The sequence below is a fragment of the Tachyglossus aculeatus genome, chromosome 26 (genome assembly GCF_015852505.1).
Source record: "Tachyglossus aculeatus isolate mTacAcu1 chromosome 26, mTacAcu1.pri, whole genome shotgun sequence".
Taxonomy (NCBI): Eukaryota; Metazoa; Chordata; class Mammalia; order Monotremata; family Tachyglossidae; genus Tachyglossus; species Tachyglossus aculeatus.
Genome location: NC_052091.1, coordinates 9,493,694 through 9,515,642, shown reverse-complemented (window position 1 = coordinate 9,515,642; position 21,949 = coordinate 9,493,694). Strand labels below are relative to the sequence as shown.

General features: G+C 44.3%; 1 protein-coding gene across 2 annotated transcripts in view; it reads right to left on the bottom strand.

Annotated features, from left to right (window-relative positions):
- The window catches only part of MAP2K5 (mitogen-activated protein kinase kinase 5), a 241,509-nt gene that overhangs the window by 40,782 nt on the left and 178,778 nt on the right, over positions 1 to 21,949 (bottom strand). For both annotated transcript variants that reach the window (XM_038767364.1, XM_038767365.1), the window contains 2 exons: positions 19,775 to 19,801; positions 19,424 to 19,447 (listed from right to left, as the gene is read on the bottom strand). In XM_038767364.1, coding sequence (XP_038623292.1) covers positions 19,424 to 19,447; positions 19,775 to 19,801 — 51 coding nt within the window. The remainder of the gene's footprint in view (positions 1 to 19,423; positions 19,448 to 19,774; positions 19,802 to 21,949) is intronic.

The window sequence follows — 21,949 nt, the reverse complement described above, 5'->3', positions numbered from 1 at the left end:
TAGAAACTCACCTATAGCAGAGATTTTTTTGAGTCTCTGCTTTTCTTTTTCTTTTCTTTGTTTTTTTTTTGAGGGAGGATGGAAGGGACCACCATAAAGAGGCCATGGAAAATAATACCTTTAGGCAAATAAAAAGCCTACCTCTCTGAATATTTACAAAGATAGTTACAATTCTGGGATGACTTTCGGTAACGATTCGAGCATAGACAGGATGCTAATTTGGGCCTCATTTCAAAGGATACTCAGGGTAAATTAATGAATTATAAACTAGTCAACTTGATGAAGATGTCATTTTAACACGGATGGGAAACAAAACAAGCTAACGTGACATCTTTGCACGGGTAGTTAATTTTGTTTAAGACGTGATATTGTATTCTGTTAAGTTGCACATAATATAAGACTCGGAAACACTGGGTGGTGCCCATGAATAATTTATTTCACTTCTGAAGGTTCCAACTGAACTCTGCTTTGTAGAACTGCAGATAGGAGATGCTCTCAGCCCTGACTGGAAAGAATCAAACATAAAAGACACAGGGCCCAGATTATCGTTATTCACACCCAAAGGAGGGGTTTTGTGGGGGGGGGGGGGGGGGGGGGAGAGCAGGGGGAGTGGAAGCCACCCAGGGGTTTTTCTGAGACCTAGACTGAGGTGAAAGATTAATGTTATAGACATAAGGACCTGGCCCAGGCGTGAAACACTCATCTCAAGAGAAAGGTGCCGTTCTCCCTTACAACATGAAGTGAGTAAGCAGTGTGGCCTAGTGGATAGAGCACGGGCCTGTAAGTCATAAGGACATGGGTTCTAATTCCGGGTCCACCAAGTGTGACCTTGGACGAGTCACTTCACTTCTCTGTGCCTTGGTTACCTCACCGTAAGATGGGGATAAGAGTGTCATTCCCCAAGAGGGACAGGGACTGTGTCCAACCTGATGAACTTTTACCTACCCTGGTGCTTAGAACAGTGCTTTGCGCATAGTAAATGCTCTGTACACAGTAAGCGCTCAATAGATATGATTGAATGAATGGACAAGTACCATAATTATTATTATTAAATTGGAAAAACAAAAACACGCTTAAGACTCTCATTCTTAGGGCTTTGCTCTGGGGATTCATTCAATTGTATTTATTGAGCGCTTGCTGTGTGCAGAGCACTGGCCTAAGCGCTTGATGTTGGGAAGTTTTCTTGGACTAATTGGGTGATTAAAATATGCAGCACATTTCCAGCCGCTAGGCTCTCTTTTCATTGGTAGGGGGAAACGATAGAGCAGGTTAAATAAAGTTAGCTAGGGGAGGTAGGGAGGGAGGGGTGGTGGTGGGTGGGTGGGTGGGTGTGCGTGTGTGCGTGTGTGTGTGTGTGTGTGTGTGTGTGTGTGTGTGAGATATTTGAGAGAGAGAGAAACCCCTAAGCCTATGGATAAGAAGAAGCCTGAAAATACTTTGCAAATAAAACCACTCCTTGTTCATGAACACATGCCCCTTGACACACCTATTTTTTTTTTAAGTGCAGTCCCTGGGCTAAAGATAAAACATCTCAAAAAAATAAAATGGGCTAAGTGGGAAGTCCTGTAAAACTCCAAACAAACCCTAAAATTCTTCATAAAAAGTTACTTTCTAGGGCCCTTTACACCACACTTTCCCTCAGGGTTTATTCTATTATTTTTTCTCATTTTTAATGGCTTTCTACTGCTCGACTTCTACACACAAAGGTGGAGAATGAAAGAGCAGACACCACCTTAACTAAAAGCTTTAACCAAAAGCCTTACCTTTAGCCGACGGCCCCAAATCAACTTTAGCTCCCCTTCAAGGCAACATCCGGCTGGACTTTGTTATTGAGCCCATAGAAGAACGGGCATCGTAAAATATTTCAGCAAGCAATTCTAAGCATTGAGAGGGTCAGCATTAGTCTCCGAGGTTTCCCTAAGTACTTGGTCAGCCTGATTCTCCCACCGGCTGAGACGCTGCAGTACGGAGAAGGGCATGGTAAAAAAAAAATTTGAGTGATGCCTTTGCCTTGTGAATAATGAACAGTTCAAGAAGGTCAACCCATTACAACTGAAACCGTTTAATTATTAATTATGCACAATCTATGAGCAAAAGGACAAGTTCAGAATGTTTAATGTGTGGTAAATCCAACTGGACCCTCTCTGGGCATTTTGTTATTAGCACTTGTCAGCAAGGTGCTCAGGCATAAAGAAAAAGGCACAGCGGCAGAAAATCGGAGGGGAGGGGGGCGAGTGCAAGCGGGGAGGTGGGGTGAGGAGGGGAGGCGGGGAGGGGATACTTCCAACACAGCTGCTGCTATTTAATTTCCAGACTTCAGCCGCCAGCTCATCACAGCTCCCTGCCTTTTGAGGTTCGGACAGGTTAAGTCTGGAGTTTTGGGTGATTTAAAGGGAAGAGCAGATTTCTGAATCCTAATTTTTGGAGTCTCTTGTCCTCAAAGACCTGCCATTTGCTTCAACTGAACTGGGATTTTCTGACACTGAAGAGTTTACTAAAACCAAAACGTCAACTCTTCTTGACCATAGGTGATGAAAAATGGGACTTTTGATGAGGGTCCCTCCAACCCCTTGCTTTCTTCCTTTGCTTTCTGAGAGGGGCTGGAAAAGGCCCTAGTATCTGGAGTTTCTATTCTCCAGGTCCCAGTCTTGCAGGTTCAGAAAGAAACCACTAGCCTGCAAATTTTTTTTTTTAACCAGTCTTGCCTACTTCCCAGATCCAATCCTCTCTAGCCCCCCGGCAAGTACCTGCCTCATTGCCATAATAATAATAATAATAATAATAATAATAATAATAATAATAATAATAATGGTATTTGTTAAGTGCCTACTATGTGCCAGGTACTGTACTAAGTGCTGGGGTAGATACAAGAATCGGCACGGCGTAGTGGATAGAGAGGGGCTGCTAGCGAGAATTTTACGGCTTTATTCTAATAGCAACTTATCTGCAGCCTGATTTCTCTTGGGCTCGTGCCCAAGTTGGGCAGACCCTGGGTCAGGTTGGTTGGGCCACCGTTTTCATTCACTCCTTGGGCACAGAGTTCCTGGGTCACTTGGGAGTCTGTCCGTTCCTTGAAAATCAATCCATCGACCAATGATATTCATTGAATGCTTACTATGTGCAGAACCCTGTACTAACCGCCTCGGAAAGTACAGTACAACGGAGTTGGTGGACATGCTTCCTGCCCACAACGAGCTGCCAGGCTAGAGGGGACTGGTTTCTGAGGTTCCTTTCCGTTTATTGTTGCATTATACTATCACAAGTGCTTTGTACAGTGCTCTACACAGTAAGCACTCAGTAAATACAACTGAATGAATGAATGAATGAGTCTTAGGTATGAACAATCTCCCCACCGTTCCCTTCCCTCTAGAACTGTCACTATCAATCAATCAGTCATATTTATTGAGGGCTTACTGTGTGCAGAGCATTGTACAAAGCACTTGGGACAGTATAATAGCAACAGAACAGTCAGTAAACACCTTCTCTGCTCACAAGGAGCTTACAGTCTAGAGGGGAGACAGACATTAATACAGAAAAATAAATCAAGGTTATGCAATTTATTACAGGAAATCCACCTCCGTATCAAACAGAAACTCCTCACCACCAGCTTTACAGCAGTCCATCACCTTGTCCCCTCCTACCTCACCTTACGGCTCTCCTACTACAACCCAGCCCGCACACTTCACTCCACACTTCACTTTAATTCCAACCTACTCACTGGACCTCAATCTCACCTGTCTCACACCCGACCTCTCGCCCATGTCCTTCCTCTGGCCTGGAACCCCCTCCCTCTTCATAATTGACAGCTGATCACTCTCCCCACCTTCAAAGCCTTCCTGAAGGCACATCTCCTCCAAAGGGCCTTCCTTGATTAAGCCCTCATTTCCTCTTTTTTCAGCACTTTGAACAGTGTCTGGAACATAGTAAGCGCTTTACAAATACCATCATCATCATCTTTTCCCACTCCCTTCTGTGTCACCCTGACTTGCTCCCTTTATTCACCCCTCCCTCAGCCCCACAGTACTTTATGTACATACCTGTCATTTATTTATTTATATTAATGTCTATCTCCCCCTCTAGACCGTGAGCTCGTTGAGGGCAGGGAATGTGTCTACCAACTCTCTTGTACTGCCCTCTCCCAAGTGTTTAGTACAGTCTTCTGCACACAGTAAGCACTCAATAAATACCACTGATGGACTGACTGGCAAATGACAAACATTTTTAAGAGACTTTAAGGCCTATGGTTACAAGTTCAGGCACTTTTGCAAAAGAGAAAGAAATGAAACCAAGCCACAACTTGACTTGGAAGCACGCCCTTCGAAAGAGTAAACGCACAAGCCAAGTTGACAGAATCAAAGCAAGACCAAAATCCCTAATTGTAGCATTTGTTACAGTTTGTGCTGAGCACTACACAAAGCACTATGCCTACCGCAATGCACTCCTGGGTCCAAGTGCCTCGCTTTTGTGTGTAATCGATGTTTTTGAAACATTTAGTATTCCCAAAACAGGGCCATTCTCAGATTGCAATCTAGATTTAAATACCAATAAATGTCATTGGGAATGTCTTTCCCGACCAGATGAAACTGGCTCCCTGGGAGTCTGTGGGGACAATGTGGGGGCGGGGGGGGGGGGACGTTTGGAGTCTGAGAGGGTTTTTGCCAGTGTATGTGACTAGGAAAGGAGCTCTTTTGACCCACCTCACTCGGAGAGCAGGGAACCGTCTTTTAGTCCTCTCACTCCATGGCCAGAGCAGCCAAAGTGAAAGATGACTCAATTTCCACACCGGGTCACCCTATGCTCCGAGTTGCCAGATGTGACAAATTACATGTGTGGGCATTTTGGTGTGAAGTTCTGTCCACTGGGCCTGGGTTGACAGTAGTAGCTCATTTAACAGGTCTCTGATGAGGCTCAAACTAGGGGCAAGAGGCTTGAACGGTAGCCACTGAAATAACCACCTTGCTGGTAAACCGTTAAATCGAGGCAGAATTGGCAGCTAGTCAGGTTATCACCTCAAGACGGTCTTCGGAATCATCAGAATTGTAAAGTGACCCATAAAATCAAGACCAAATTAAACAGACTTGGTAAACACATGTCTGGATCTTGGCCATTTTCCTTTTGGATCTTTTCCGGCAGAATTTGCTTAAGAAATGCCTCGGCACAAACTAATCAATCAGGTCCCACCTGGGGCTCACAGTCTAAGGAGGCGGGAGAGCAGGTAATGAATCCCCACTTTACAGATGAGGAAGCTGAGGCACAGAGAAGCAAAGTAACTTACCCAAGGTTACACAGAACACTCAGAATTATAGCACACCAATGGGTCTTTGGTGGTAGTGGTTGTTGTGTGGTATTTCTTAAATTCCTCAAAGATACATGCGAAGGTTACTTGAAAACAGGGTAATCTGTTGAAATGTAACTGTTACTGCCCCCTTCTAAATTCAAGTCTCTGGTCGATCGTAAGCTACCAGAGCACGACAATGTTTGGGGGTACCTATACAAATGCTGTATCTATGCTTTGAGGGTATACAGTCATGTCTACAGCTCCCCTCCTACCCCCATGCACAACCCTCCCTTCTAAAACTAGGCAAACCCAACTCCTCCAACCCCAAAGGGACTTCATTTGAAAAAGTAAAACCAGTTATTGTTCCTTTTTGCTTCACACGCTTCTTGTGCATTTTTATTGCTTTTTCATAAAAACACTGCTGCAAATAATCAAGCATGACCATTGACATCCACAAGATTGAGTTTTAGGAACCATTAAATGAGCTCACCCTCCTGGGAACCCTCTTGCTCAGGTTGGTCTAAAGGTAATTATTCAGCAATTCCTACCTGTGGTTTTACCTTGTTCCCACACAGCATTCGCCTTTCAAACCCCAGTGAGGTCAAAGCTGGTTCCAGGAGGAGACCAGCTGGATGCGTTTGATCCGAGTCCTAAATGCACATGCAAATGTATCCCCTCCCCACCCCTCCCCGCTCCAGCCCGTCTCACCTCAATACAGCGCTGCGTTGATTAATCCTAGATTTAACTGGGCCCCGTGGTAAAAAAAAACATTCAACGTCTGACATCCTGAAGAAAGATCCAGAAAATAAAATGCCCCAACCGCAAGTTTGCTTCTCACAGATAGGGCACATTTGGATCCCTGCACACAGCCACTTGTCTACTGAGTGACCTCGGGCATGACACTTCACTTCTCTGTGCCTCAGTTCCCTCATCTGGAAAATGGGGATTAAGACTCTGAGCCCGATGTGGGACAGGGACTGTGTCCAACCTGGTTTGCTTCTATTTACCCCAGTGCTTAGTACAGTGCCTGGCACATAGTAAGCACTTAACAAATACCACAATTATTATTATTAGCTGCACTCACAGAGGTGACAATTAAACACTGGCTAAATCCAAGCCTGGAAAAATCAGCCGGCTAGAACATTATCAGGCTGGAAGTACAAATACCAGTGAAAATCCTATATTCTGGCGGCAACATAGCCTCCTGTCCCAACAAACATTCTGACTGTGGACTCCAAAGAGTGCTGTGGCTTGCTGTCTTTATTCTGTGTCCGATGTGGATGAATTGGAATTGAGGGTGACTGGAGGGTTCACGCGGGGCCGTGGCATTTACACGTCCGTATGTAGGGCCGCGTGTGTACACGTGGGCTTAAACATCTCACTGAGATACGGGCTATCCCTGCTGCAAGTGAATGTGACAAGGACTGAGCACACCACAGGAGCATGTGCTCTTTCATGGGCGCGCGAGACACGATTTTTAACCGGCTCTCTGCAGGGACGGGAGAAGCTGGAAATTGCCCCTACCACAGGGGGAAAGGTTGAGAAACAGAGGGAGACAAAGGAAAGGGCCCCACACTGCGAAAATGAGCATCCTGACAGAACTTGTGCCTCGCCATTTGGAAAAATCACTCCGCCATCTGTTATTTTGGATCTGAGCACATCAGGAGCTCTCCTGAGCCCGCCCGCTTCCGTTTCCAGGAGGAAGGAAAAAATCGAGGGGAAGGCGGTACCCGGTTTATTCTCCCCCCACCGCCCCCTGGCTTCGGTCGCCTCGCCCCGTGGGCTCTGGGGACAACTGGCAATGAGTCCTCAGGTTTCATCCAACCCGGCTGACTAACGTCCACGGTCCCCTGAAGCCCCAGCCTGAGCTGCCGGGTAATGACCTTGGCATCCGACTTGGGCTCAGGGTTAAGTCCCATCATGGTGGTGGTTTGAATGAGTCGAGTGTCCTGTGGCCGGATGAGACTTCACAATAGAGCAACACGTGGTAAATGACGGCAGCCAGAACTTGGCCCCACCAGGCAACTGCCCATTCAGAGAAGGCTATTCACTGGCCTCCACCACCAAGAAATGAACTCATTAATAATACATCAGCCAGCACAGACAATTCACTGAGCAAAATCTAAAAGCCACTTCTTAAATTACAGCCAAAGCTTGTGGAATTTCTGCTTCGATTTCAATAATTTACCGCAAGAGAAATTGGCGGGGAAGGGACATTGCCTCCATTTTCCGCCAGTAAGATGGAAAAGAAAAAACTTCTCTTGGTGCTTTTATGTAGAATTTTATCAAAATGAAGGTGTTTTTTTTTTTCGACAGTCGCTTAAAACTCACCTCTTATTTTTCAAAATAAGTCTCTCTCTCAATTACTGCATTTGTCGAGATGACACGCTAGCATCACAACTTTCATTGGTTTTGTCCATGACATTTTAATTTTAACCGAGTTTCTCCTACTCCCCCTCCGTACAACCCACAAATATGAATTAAATATAATTATAAATGAACAGAACATTAATTTTTGGATTACTGCTGGGTTTTGGTGGAATGTTAATGTCATTTCTAAAGAAACAGTTATCACCAATAGAAAAAGTAATTACTAAAGGAATCACGATCTTAATGCTAACCTATTTTCAATCTTCAAATAGCATTAATTTAAACATGCTGGACTTTTAAAGACCGGTATTAGATGCATCTTACATAAAAAGGGCAAGATCAGTTTTCCTTCTCCAATTACATATTCTTAACTCTACAGAACGCTGTTCCAGTTGACGAGATCATCAGAAGAGACAAGTATTGTCTATCCTGCATAATCTTATCAGGTGTCTACCGTACCAACTGGCAACTTGCAGGAGAGGCTGCAAACACCAAAAATATTGGGTTCCCTGCAAAATTTATGGGTGAGAGTATAATTATGGTCGCAACTGTTGGTAGGGCTCCTCCTCTGCCTCCCTCTCTGGACCATACACTCGTTGTGGGCAGGGAACGTGTCTTCCTACTCCATTGTATTGCCTCTTCCAAATGCTTAGTACAGTGCTCTGCACACAGTAAATGCTCAATAAATACAACTGAATGAATGAATGAATGCCAAGCACTATTCCAAGTACTGGGGTAGATACAAGTTAATCAGGTTGGGACATAATCCCTGTCCCGCATGGAGCTCATACTCTTAATCCCCATTTTACAGATGAGGTAACTGAGGCCTAGAGAAGTGAAGCGACTTGCCCAAGGTCACCCAGCAGACATGTGGCAGAGCGGGGATTAGAACCCAGGTCCTTCCGACTTCCAGGACCGTGCTTTATCCACAAAGCCATGCTGGTTCTCATGAATTCATAGTCATGTTCCCTCCCCACAACAAACTTGTTAGCTGGGGCCTGGGCCACTTAAGATAAAAGACGTTCCAACTTTTGCTTTTTTTTTCTTTTAAACCTTTCAGAGACTTAGAAGTGGAAACCTTTACTGAACAGAATTCCACCCCTGCTCTCTTTTACCTTTTCCACTCTCCCACCATTATGGGTTAATTCATTCTTGAGTGAAATATAGTGTCAGAGGAAGCCCGATGAAACCAAATACAAGGCCAATCTCACACTGTTCAAAGTCAGACTTCAGCCCCAGTCATTATAAACACTTGCTTATGAGAAGGCATGTGCCTTCTACAAATGCTTACGACTTTCTCTAACCATAAAATTTAATGAAGACATAACAGATCCTTCTCAATTGACTTGTTTGCCTGGCTGGCATATCCTCATCATTACAGGAACACTAAAAACAATCATTATAAAGAAAAAAAAAATAGTTCGCTCCACACACACCTGAACTCAGTGTCCTCACTTTGACTGAATCTTCCATATAAACCAATTGGATGAGCTATTTTAATGCCTTCTATTCACAATGGATGAATATATTAAGTGCTCTAAGCAGGGTAATTCAGCTTGAACAGGTACTAGGTATTAGTGCTAGCTGGACTTGGGAACACCAGGCCCAGCAGGTCAGAGAATATTGCTAACGGCCTCACTCCAATTCACCTGCTAGAAATGTCACTTTCCTCCAAAGGGCAGGGAGACAAGCTTCTGTATAACACAAAGGATTCTGGATCCTCTGCTTCATCTCCAAAGTGAACGATTACTAGTAACAGGGAACATGTCTACTAACTCTGTTGCACTGTACTCTTCCAAGCACTTAGTACAGTGCTCTGTACACAGTAAGCGCTCAGTATATCCCATTGATGGAAGAGACGGTCTAGCTCACAGTGTTCTCCTCTGCTGGGTGAAACTCCTCTATTCTCCATCACCAGGAAGGGTAATAATAATAATAATAATAATAATATTTTAATAAGAGCTCATGATGCTCTGAACACTGGGCTAAATGCTGGAGAACTGACCAGGTAATCAGATTGGACACATTCCCTATTGTACATGGGGCTCACAATCTAAGAGGCAGGGAGAGATGATACCTTGTCTCCATTTAAAAGAAGAAGAAATGGAAGCCCAGAGAAATTAAGTTATTTGCTCCACATCACCCAGCAGGTCACAGGCAGAGCAGGGACAAGCACCCAAGTCCTCCTACTCACAGCCTGGGCTCTTCCCACTAAGCTATGTTGCCACAATGTGTCAGTTGAGCTACATATGGTCCTCCCAGAGCTGTGATGAACCTGAAAACTCTTAAACTCTTTCCTTACTGTAACTTGCCATTCATCTGGTTCCTTCCCTGTTTATCTGTGGTGGGTTCATACACGTTTTGGATTTAGCAGTCCCTTTGGGCCAAGGCTCATATCTGCATCCGTATCCTTGTGTTTTTCCCCAACGCTTTGCACAATGCAAATGCTCAACAATTTTGCTATAGAGTCAGTTCTCTTACACTGCAGGGGGCCACATTCACAAAGAACCCCACCTTGGGGAAAACGGAGAAATAGTGTGGCCTAATGGATAGAGCACGGGCCTGGAGTCAGAAGAACCTGGGTTCTCATTCTGCTTCTACCACTTGGCTGCTATGTGACCTTGGGCAAGTCACTTAACTTCTCTGTGCCTCGGTTCCCTCATCTGGAAAATGGGGATTAAGACTGTGAGCCCTATGTGGGACAGGGACAATATCCCACCTGATTATCTTGTATCTACCTCAGTGCTTAGAACAGTGCCTGGCACACACTAAGCGCTTAACGAATACCACAATTATTATTATTATTATTATTATTATTATTATTACCTGTTGCACTCTATGCCTGCGCCTGGCTGTTTCTGCTGAAATCCGTACCCTGGGAGAACTGACTGTAAATTCAGCATCTTTCACACTGCGGTGAGTGTTTAGCAAGGTAACTTGCAAGAAGGCCCCCATCGGCACTGAGAGAACAATTAGGTCGATATGGCTGTTTTGAAAACTACTTACTCGCAGGAGCCTATGTTTTCCAAGAAGTCAGCCTTTGAGGCCCATTTTACACATCTGAAGCCCCCAACTTCAAGCTGGGGATAATCAGGTGGGATATTGTCCTTGTCCCACATAGGGCTCACAGTCTTAATCCCCATTTTCCAGATGAGGGAACCGAGGCACAGAGAAGTTAAGTGACTTGCCCAAGGTCACAAAGCAGCAAAGTGGTAGAAGCAGAATGAGAACCCAGGTTCTTCTGACTCCAGGCCTGTGCTCTATCCATTAGGCCACATTATTTCTCCATTTTCCCCAAGGTGGGGTTCTTTGCGAATGTGGCCCCCTGCAGTGTAAGAGAACTGGGAAAAGAACGATGATTGTTTTATTCACTTTTATTCCATTTGCTTCTCTCTGGCCTGTTCTGACCCTCCGCTCATGCTGTTTGTCATGAATGGGCTATTCCTAACTCTCTCCAGATACTAGGCGACAGTGTTCCCTTTCTTCAAAGACCACCTTACAGCTCACTCCCAGGAAGCTCGTGAGACTAAGTGGAATGGAGATATTGCGTTTTAAAATCTGAGGTGCCATTTCGATGGACCATCCACCCAGCCTAGAGTTCTGTCTGAAAGTGGTTCTGAGATGTGGCGTGGCTTAGAGGACAGAACCCGGGCCTAGGGGTTGAAAGGACCTGGGTTTTAATCACAGCTCCATCATGTCTGCTCTGTGACCTTGGGCAAGTCACTTTACTTCTCTGTGCTTCGTCTGTAAAGCAGGGATTGACACTGCAAGCCCCATGTGGGATAGGGACTATGTCCGACCCAATTTCTGTGCATCCACCCCAGCGCTTAGTATGGTGCTTGGCACACAGTGCCTAGCAAATACCACAATTATTATATATGAATAACTATAATAATATATATTAATTATATATAAATAGAGAAGCAGCATGGCTTAGTGGAAAGAGCACAGGCTTGGGAGTCAGAGGTCACGGGTTCTAATTCTGCCTCCACCACCCGTCTGCTCCAAGATCTTGGATAAGCCACTTAACTTCTCTGTGCCTCAGTTACCTCATCTGTAAAATGGGGATTAAAACTGTGAGCCCCCTGGAGAAGTGAAGTATCACACCCAAAGTCAGAGAGCAGACACCTTAGCCCTTATCTTTCCAGATTGATAAGTCCTAATACCCTATCCTCATATAGAAACTGCCAAATACCGTTGGTCATTTTGATTGCCTCATTCTTTTTTTAAAATGGCATGTGTTAACTGCTTACCCTCTGCAATGCACTGTACTAAGCGCTGAAAGAGATACAATTTAATCTGGTTGGAACCAGTCCCTGTCCCACAGGGGCTCATGGTCTTAATCCCCATTTTACAGAGGAGGTACTTGACAGAGAAGTGAAGTGACTTGCCAAGGTCATACAGCAGACAAGTCTTTGTTTCCTGCTGGGAAAAACTGGGATGGCAGGCAGGTCATTTGTGTTGATGTGTACTGATGTCTGTCTCCCCTGGATCTAGACTGTAAGCTCGTTGTGGGCAGGGAATGTCACTGTTTATTGTTGTGTTGTACTTTCCCAAGCGCTTAGTACAGTGTTCAGCCCATAGTAAGTGCTTAGTAAATTCATTCATTCATTAAATCGTATTTATTGAGCACTTACTGTGTGCAGAGCAATGATTCAATATTGAATCATGATTCAAATATGATTGAATGAATCTGCAGCAAGATTGGGGTTGAGGGGGGTGGTCTGGTCACAGTCAATCAATGGTATTTATCAAGTACTTTATTATGTGCAGAACATTGGACTGACCGCTTAGGAAGAGTAAAGTAGAATTACAACAGAATTAGCAGACATGGTGCCTGACCATAACAAGCTTATATGGGAAGGAGAGAGATGGTGGAGAGTCCCACATTAGCCTCACGGTCTAAATTGAAGGGAGGAGAATTTAATCCCCATTTTACAGATGAGGTAACTGTGGAACCGAGAAGTGAAGTGGTTGCCTACAGTCACATCGGCGGACAAATGGCGGAGAAGAGATTAGAACCCAGGTCCTCTAACTCCCAGGTCTTGGTTCTTTCCAAGAGGCCTCACTGCTTTCCATAACTAATCCAAGCTGATTCCCCTGGTACTCTCTATGATAACCTTCCTAAAATTGGATGACCAGGAATGCATTTGGTTTTCAAGGTTTGGCCACTTAATTCTTTGATCGTGAGCCCCTTGAGGGCTAAGACCATGTCTAATTTCACCGTGTCTAATTTCCCCTTCTGTATGCTTTCCCACATTTGGTATAGCATTCTGCTCATATGGTATGTGCTTAAATAATATTACTACTGATGTCTTTGGTCTGATTTCTTTGGTTTCCTGATTATGCCCAGAATTATATTTGGGTGTATATCATCTATTTGGCCTTGAAGATATTTAAATGTATTGTCTGAATGAAATGGTAAGAACAGTACTTTAATAGTAGGCATCATATCTTCTTTATGTTCTGAATCCCTCAAAATAATAATAATAATAATAGTGGTACTTGCTAAGTGCTATGTGCCAAACACTACAATCAGATCAGACACAGCCCCTGAACCAAACGGGGCTCACAGTCTACGGGACAGCAGGAATTGCACCCCCATTTTTCAAATGAAGAAACTGAGGCACCGAACAGTTAAGTGATCTGCCCAAGGTCACACAGCAGGCAAGTGACAGAGCTGGGATTCAAACACAGGTCTCCTGACTCTCAATCCTGTGGTCTTTCCTCTAGCCTATAAGCTCATCTCTGGACTGTAAGCTCATGGGGAGGGAACATGTCCACCAACTCTGTGATAGTATACTCTCTCGAGTACTTAGTATGGTGGTCTGCACAAGTAAGCACTCAATAAATATGATTCATGGACTGACTGATTTTTCCATTAGACCAGGCTGGTTCTCAAGGGGCAAAGGAATAAGGTTTGGGGTTTGTTGGAAAAGAGTCTGCCATCTATCAAGCCAACAAGCTGGCACCAAGGGTTCCTGGATGGACTCTGAGCCAGGACTAGGGGCACATAGGACAATCCCTAAAGAGAGTTATTTGGTCCTGGGCAAAAAATATAGGCATTTCAACTGGAAAAAGCCACTTTCCAAAAAAGAAAAATTAAACTCTTGCCCCACACTGCTTCTCACCAAACAGAACCTGGTACAGTGTCTGTCCATCCATCAATCATAGGTATTTATTGGGTAATACAGGGCTTGCTGTACAGAAGACTTTTGTAAGTGCTTGGGTGAGTACAGCAGAAGCAAAACACATAGTTGGCACAGTCTTTCCCCTCAAGGAGCTTACAATCTACACATACGCATAAGAAATGCCACGGTGGGTCAGAATCAGTGTGTGGCCTAGGGGACTGAGCATGGGCCTGGGAGTCAGAAGGACCCGAGTTCTAATCCCAGCGCCACCATTTTTTTGCTGTGCTTGATTTGGGCAAGTCACTTCTCTTCCTCTGTGCCTCAGCTATTTCATCTGTAAAATGGGGGATTAAATCCTATACCCGCCTACTTAGACTGTGAGCCCCACGTGGGACATGGACTGTGTCCAACCTGATTGGCTTGTATCTACCCCAGTGCTTAGTAGGGTGCCTGGTACATAGCGAGTGCTTAACGTATATCATCAAAAGAACAAAAATCAACCAAAAAAGCCCATGACCAGTCTAGAAGTGCAGGGTTCTGACTCTGACTTTCCATCTCCATCAGCTGCCCTTCTAGCCATTGATCACCACTATCAGGGAAGTACCTCATGTCTCTTACAACATCTCAACATCTCTGACTTTCCTCTCTCGCCCCACTGCCTGCAACCCGAGGGCATTCAATAAGTACAGAAACAAAGCCCTCGAAAATTGGTTCCCAAATAGATCCCCACAGTTTCATTACCAAGAGGTTTTACGGTCCTGTAGGTCATAAAAAGGTTTTACTGTATCGATAGAATTGAACTGAACTGGCGGAGACCATCCATTTGGGGTTGGGGTGATGGCCAGCCTGAATTCTAATAGAGTGACCGGTATAGTGAATGCCACAGCAGGGAAGGAACACAAGCACACGCGCGTGTACACACACACACACACACACACACACACACAAAAAAAAAAAAAAAAAAATCCCACCAGGAATAAATCTCAGATAAGGCATGAGTGCCCCAGGGCTGCAAGTCAGAGACACTGGTGATACTGTCCCACATCCAAAGTATGGGGCCCCTGACCAGCCAACCCCCCTCAACCCCAATCTTGCTACAGATTCATTCAATCATATTTGAATCATGATTCAATATTCAATATTGAATCACTGTTCTGAGCACAGTAAGCGCTCCATAAATACAATTGAATAAATGAATGAATTTACTAAGCGCTTACTGTGGGCTGAGGACTGTACTAAGCACTTGGGAAAGTACAACACAACAATAAACAGTGACATTCCCTGCCCACAACGAGCTTACAGTCTAGAGCCAGGGGAGACAGACATCAATACACACCAACACAAATGACCTGCCTGCCAAACCAGTTTTTCCCAGCAGGGAAAGGAAGTTGCAGTTTCTTCATGGAAGGGACCTTAGACCTGTCGTCAGCGAGGAGATGATATGGCAAAATCAGGAAAAAACCAAAAAACTCTCGGGGTCCTCTGGAGGCCATTAAAATGAACTATCCCCGAGCATGCCACTTTCTTATGAGCTGTAATCTGGACCTGAGATAAGAGTAAGGCCACTGAACATTTTGCAATGCTGACTGGCCTGCAAAGGAATTTTTTCTTTTTCCCCCATTTGGGTCAACATTTGGTTTCCAAGGCTTTTCCTGGAAGGTTTCTATTGACAATAGCAGGTTGTGCCCTTCTGTTGGTTCAGTGGGAAGAGCTGGGCTCTCGGAATCTGGAGGCATGGGTAGAGAAGCAGCGTGGCCTATCACGCTGGGTCAGGCACTGAATTAAACGTTGGGGTAGATACAAGGTAGTTGGATTGGACACGGTCCCTGTCCTGTATTGGGCTCACAATTTTAATTCTCATTTACAGATGAGGTAACTGAGGTCCAGAGAATTGAAGTGACTTGCCCAAGGTCACACAGACAAGTGGTGAGCCAGGAGGAGAACTCAGGTCCTTCTGACTCACAGGCCCATGCCTGACCCATAGTAAGTGCTGAACAAATACCACAATTATTATTATTATGGTTTTTGGCTGCTGTATGACCTTGGGCAAGTCACTTTGTCTCTCTAGGCCTCAGTTCTGTAAAATGGGGATTAAGACTGTGAGGCCCATGTAGGACAGGGACTCTGTCAAACCTGATTAGCTTATATCTACCCCAGCGCTTAGTGCAGTGCCTGGCACAGAGTAAGCATTTCACAAATCCCATTAAAAAAGTCAATCAATCACTGGTATTTACTGAGCACTTACTATGTGCTGAGCACTGTACTAAGTCTTTAAGCACTTGGTAGTTCTGGATTTGCAACAGCAGTATACTTTCTGGTACTGTGCCATCAGCAGAGAAGATTGCTGGCTAAAGAGGCACTTAAGATGAGAGGGCGATCAAATTTATTGAGTGCTTACCATGTGCAGGGTACTGTTCTAAGCACTGGGCACTTAGGGCATCCTGTGAAGCAGATGTGCCCAGCAGGACTCCTGGACAATAATATCCAGACAATTTATTTCGCACCCACCTTCCCCTCTGCGTCAACTACAAACTCCTTAAATCCTTTGATACTCACTCTAGCCCCACAGCACTTACGTCAATATTCTTATCCTCTACTACTTATTCTATCTGTAATTTATTTTCAAGTCTGCCTCCCCCATTAGAATGTAAGGTCTTTTGGGCAGGGATCACATCTACCAATGCTGTTGCACTGCATTTTCCCAAGCGTTTAGTACAGTGCTCTGCAGGTAGTAAGCGCTAAATAAATACTATTGATTGATTCATTGGTCAAGACATCGTACAATAGCAGGTCGGGGTCGGGTGGGGTATAACATAGGAAGGTATCGTACTCAGCCAAATGATTAATATGATACTGTGCACACAATGGGTACTCAATAAAGAGTTCTGTTTGATTGATTGAACGGCCAACTATAACACAAACCCGCAACACTGCAATGTCATCAGTCATTCAATCAGTCAATTAATCAATGACATTTATTAAGTGCTTTTGTGCAGAGCACTGTACTGAGCACTCAGGAGAGTACAAAACAACAGAGTCAGTGGACACATTCCCTGTCCATAAGAGCTTACAGACTAGAGGGGAGTCTGAAATTAATAGAAATAAATAATTTATGATATATAACTTACAGATATGTACAATAAGTCCTCTACGGTTGGGGCAAATATCAAATGTCCAAAGGACACAGATCCAAGTGCACAGACGGACGCAGAAGGGAGAGCGGGCCGGGGAAAGCCTTTCCCCATTCCAGTCCATACTTCACTCTGCTGCCTGGATCATTCAGGACACGCCACCCCCCTTCCCCCCCGCAAAAAACTCCAGTAGTTGCCCATCCATCTCCGAATCAAGCAAAAACTTCTTCCCTTTGGCTTTAAAGAAGTAGGCACCACTTTTAAAGAAGAAGGGCACCACCTTGCCCCCTCCTACTTCACCTCGATTCTCTCCTACAACCCAGCTGGCACACTTCATTCCTCAGGTGCTAACCTTCTCACAATGTCTCGCCACTGATCCCTAGCCCACGTCTTGCTTCTGGCCTGGAATGCCCTCCCTCCTCAAATCCGACAGACAGTTACTTTCCCTGCCTCCAAAGCATTATGGAAGGGACATCTTCTCCAAGAGGCCTTCCCAGACTTTTCCCACTCCCTTCTGCATCGCCCTGACTTACTCCCTTTGCTCTTCCCGCCTCCGAGCCCCACAGCACTTCTGTACATATCTGTCATTTTATTTATTTGTATTGATGCTTGTTTGCCCCTCTCTAGACTGTAAGCTCATTGTGGGTAGGGAATGTGACCGTTTATTGTTGTATTATACTTTCCCAAGTGCTTAGTACAGTGCTCCACACACAGTAAGCACTCACTAAATACAACTGAATGAATGAATTGAATGAGACATGACCTTAACAGTGCTTCAAAGTTGGGGAGAAGGGTGGTCTGGCGTAGAGAGACAAAGGCAGAGACACAGAGAGAGAGTGAGAAAACCAATGTCCACAAGGCCCCCAGTCTCAGACCTCAGCCCCATACAAGATGTCCTGATAGCTTATCTCTCCACCTCATATGGCACGAAGTCTTGAAAAATTGTTTTCAACCCACTTCGCGAGTCTGTAAATGCCACCATTTCACTGGCTTAGAATTTAGCCGGGGCCATTGCTTAAACCATCAGAAACAAACCCGGGCTCAAAATGTTCTCATCGAGCAGACGGTGGGTTACAGGCGAGAAATGACAGCACCCAGATTTACCGTCCTTTGCACTCGGGTACTCGACCTGGCTGAGCTCAAGAGGAAATCAGCAATCAAGGGCTATTGGATTTTGCCAATTCAGTTCCGGTGTCTACGGAGTCCTGGCCTCCATTCCAGGCAAGACACAGGGGGGAGGATAAAAATACTTATGGAACAGTGTAATTGGAATGAATCTGATGGGGATGGAATGGTTTTGGACCAGCTGACGATCAAGACAGACATCGATGCGCTATTTAATCCAGGAAGCCTGTCTGATATTTGAGATAATGTCGCCTCCATTTGCTTGAGGATGATGGGTTCATTTTTGCACCGACACATGGTTTATGGTGTGTGGGGACTATGCGGACTGACGGATGTGCCATTAAGGATGTTAGCTCCCCATTCTTACTGTTCCTGGGATACGGGGGCGGGCTTGTTTTTTTCCTGAGAGGATCTTTATCTTGCCTCTCCCAACTCTCATAACTAGTTTTACAGATGTTTAATTGAGAGGAATAATTATGAATTCCAATTTGTTTCTGTTCTTCAAATATTTTTTCCAATCTGAATCATTTATCGCCTTTTCCCTCTAGTTAAAAGTGTTTCAAAGACAACGGAATTAAAGTTTCAACGGAAACATGGCTGGTAGAGAAGCTTGGCTTCGATAAACGAGGCAAGATGTCTTCTTCTACTTTTCTGACAAAGTTTCCTAATCAGGAGTCTCCTGCCAAAGACCAAGCGGCAAAAGTTTGCAGGGGAAGAGGACCTTTCGGGTCTATGGATTCCAGGAAGGAATCCTGGAAGGGAAAGGAAAAAGCCTCTCTCTACTGGAAAACAGGGGGACATCTTGATGGGAGCCACGTGGATTTAAATCAAAGGGTACTATTTAAAAGACCAGGAAGATAGAGACCCTAATTCTGGTGAAATGTCTAATTAGGAAAATACAGCTAAATGGGCAATCTACGGTTTATCGACAATTATATACTCAATGTGCTTTAGGTAAATAAGGGAGACAAATTTCACCCCACTTAGGTTGGCTATTTGACTCTTCCCTCAGCCCTCAGACTGGATTTTAATATCTCATATTGAGGGGAGCGGGGGCGGGGGGCGGGGAAGGATCCCACTTTAATTTCCTCTGCTCCAACCCCATCTGGCAAGGGAGTGGATCAATTAATACGACCGCATTCTGTCTTTAGGGCTTCAGAAACCCAAAAGAGATGGCCTTTGGGGCCGCCTGTTTGGCAAAGATTCCCCGTTAAAACCAGAAGTGTATAATGTGGGATGAGGCCAGTGCGTGTAATACAGCTCAAAGCCATACCAGACAACTTGCTCTGAGGATGTTGGGCATTGTGCTTCATTAGGAAACAAAATATAAGCTTTCCACACCATTAGGGATGACTTTAGGAGTGAAAGCACATAAGACGACAACTCACCTCATCAACAATGCACTGCAATAACTGGAGAGGTTGCGATGGAAAGAAGAGAAGGGAGAAAAAAAAGTATTAGCCTATATGCAATATCTTTACAGTGGAGTGGAAAGAAAAAAATCATTAATGCAATAAAATATAGCAAGATTAATCAACAGCAGCAAACTCTTATAAAAACATTGATGCTCAGGATATTCTATTATTTCTAATGGTACCTAATCTAATACAGGCAGTTAAAGGTTTGCATTTTCTTCAAAATGCAATTTGCTAAGTTTAAAACAAGGCATTCAAGCATGCAGAGGAAGCAGCCATCAGGAAAAAGAAAAGTGAATTTTTTTCTGAACTCATAAAGCTTACCATTAAAGATCCCTGGTTTTTCTGAATCTGAAAAAAGGCAATATGTAATTAGCATGTCATAATCAAAATGACTCACTTGGACACATTATGATCACTGAGAGAAAATTATTGCATTGCTGGTGGCAATTTGTGGGCATGTGTTAACACAATTTACATAATGAAAATACACAAATGTTAATAGCTCGCTTCTCATTTATAGGCGAAAGTCAGCAGAATGTTAATTTCACACAACACTTTTTAGTACCCTCCAGGTTGTATTAGAATAGGGAGAAAAACCATAATCCATTTCAAAAGGCTGTTTACGATTCAGATATAAATAATGTTTTATATTGCTAGATTGTGAACACTGGGCTTAATGTTGCAATCATTGCTAATGTTATGAAGCTCACTCTTTTTAAATTAAAAACCGATTTATTTAAAATTGAAATTAAATCATAGTCAGAAATTAGAATTTTGGATTCCTGCCAGAGTAGGCTCGCCTTCCCCTATTTTGTGAAGAAAACTTTAATTATGTGTTTGAAGTATCTCCCTCCAACTCAGGAGCGGGGAAATCTGCCACCTTCTCCAAAGTTTCTCCAGTCTGATTCTTGGGCTGTAATGCTCTCTGGGACTTGGTGTGTTTGTGTGCTTGATGGTATTTCTTAAGAACTTACTGTGTGTCAAGCTCTGCTCTAAGCACGGGGTAGATACACAGTTTATCAGGTTGGACATGGTCCCTTTCCCACATGGGGCTCACAGTCTAAGGAGAAGGTAGTTGGATTGAATCTCCATTTTACGGCTGAGGAATGGGAGGCATGGAGAAGAAGTGAAGTGACTGGCCCAAGGTCACATGGCAAGCAATTGGCAGAGCTGGGGTTAGAACCCAGGTCCTCTGACTCCCAGACCCATGCTCTTTCTGCTCATTTCCACATACTGCTTCTCACTGAAGTTGTACAGGGTTGTTTGCTTTTTTTAAATGAAAAAGCAATGACTCCCAAAGAGTCTCCTCTTCATCAGCATTCTGAACCACTGACTCTGCACATCTACTTAAGCTCATTGTGGGCAGGGAATATGTCTGTTATATTGTTGTGAGTACTCTCCCAAGAATTTAGTACAGTGTCCTGCATACAGTAAGCACTCAATAAATACTACTGAAATATTTATTGGTCCTCCTCGACTACGTTTCACAGAAAGCGTGGCTAAGACTATTAAGAAAACACCTACTTTGTAATTAAAGTATTATATCTTGAAAATCAAAGTCAGTAGTTCTAGATTGTAAGCTCATTGTGGGCAGGAAATGGGCCTGTTATATTGTTATATTGTACTGTCCCAAGCATTCAGTACTGTGCTCTGCACACTGTAAGTGCTCAATAAATACTGTTGACTGATGTGCTCTAACCACTCCACCATTCTGAATCACTCCTACCTACTGAAAATCCTTAGGTGCCAAGATGATTTGATTGGCTGTCCCTTTGATGGAAGATTTTCAATCTTAACAGCACCACTCTAGTGAACCTTTGGTTCTACTTCTCCCAGCTGGGAGAAATCTCTTTTGATAATGATTTATATGTGGCAATGGTTAAAATTAAAAAAGGGAATGGGGCTGAAAAGGAAACCTACTCACAGAGGGGGACCTACCAAGAGAAAATTTTCATTTCGTGGTAACTCCACACACCCTATACCAAATATCATCCTCCCACTCAAATCCTGTCCTCCCAATGACATTCCTGTCCCTGTAGACACCACCACCATCCTCCCTGTCTCACCAGCCCAAAACCTCAGCGTTCTCCTTGACTCATCTCTATCAACCCAAGCATTTGTTTTGTCACCAAATCCTGACGGTTCCCTTCGCGACATTGCTAAAATCGGCCCTTTCCTCTCCATCATTCATTCAATCGTATTTATTGAGCGCTTACTGTGTGCAGAGCACTGGACTAAGAGCTTGGGAAGTACAAGTTGGCAACAGAGAGATGGTCCCTACTCAACAATGGGCTCACAGTCTAGAAGGGGGAGACAGATAACAAAACAAAACATGGAGAAATCCCAACTGCTACCACGCTGCTCCAACCCCTTATCATACCCTGCTCTGACTACTGCATTAAGCTCCTTGTTGACCTCCCTGCCTCCTGGCTCTAACCTCTCCAGTCCATACTTGGCTCTGATCCTCAATTCAATTTTCTGAAAAACCGTTCAGAC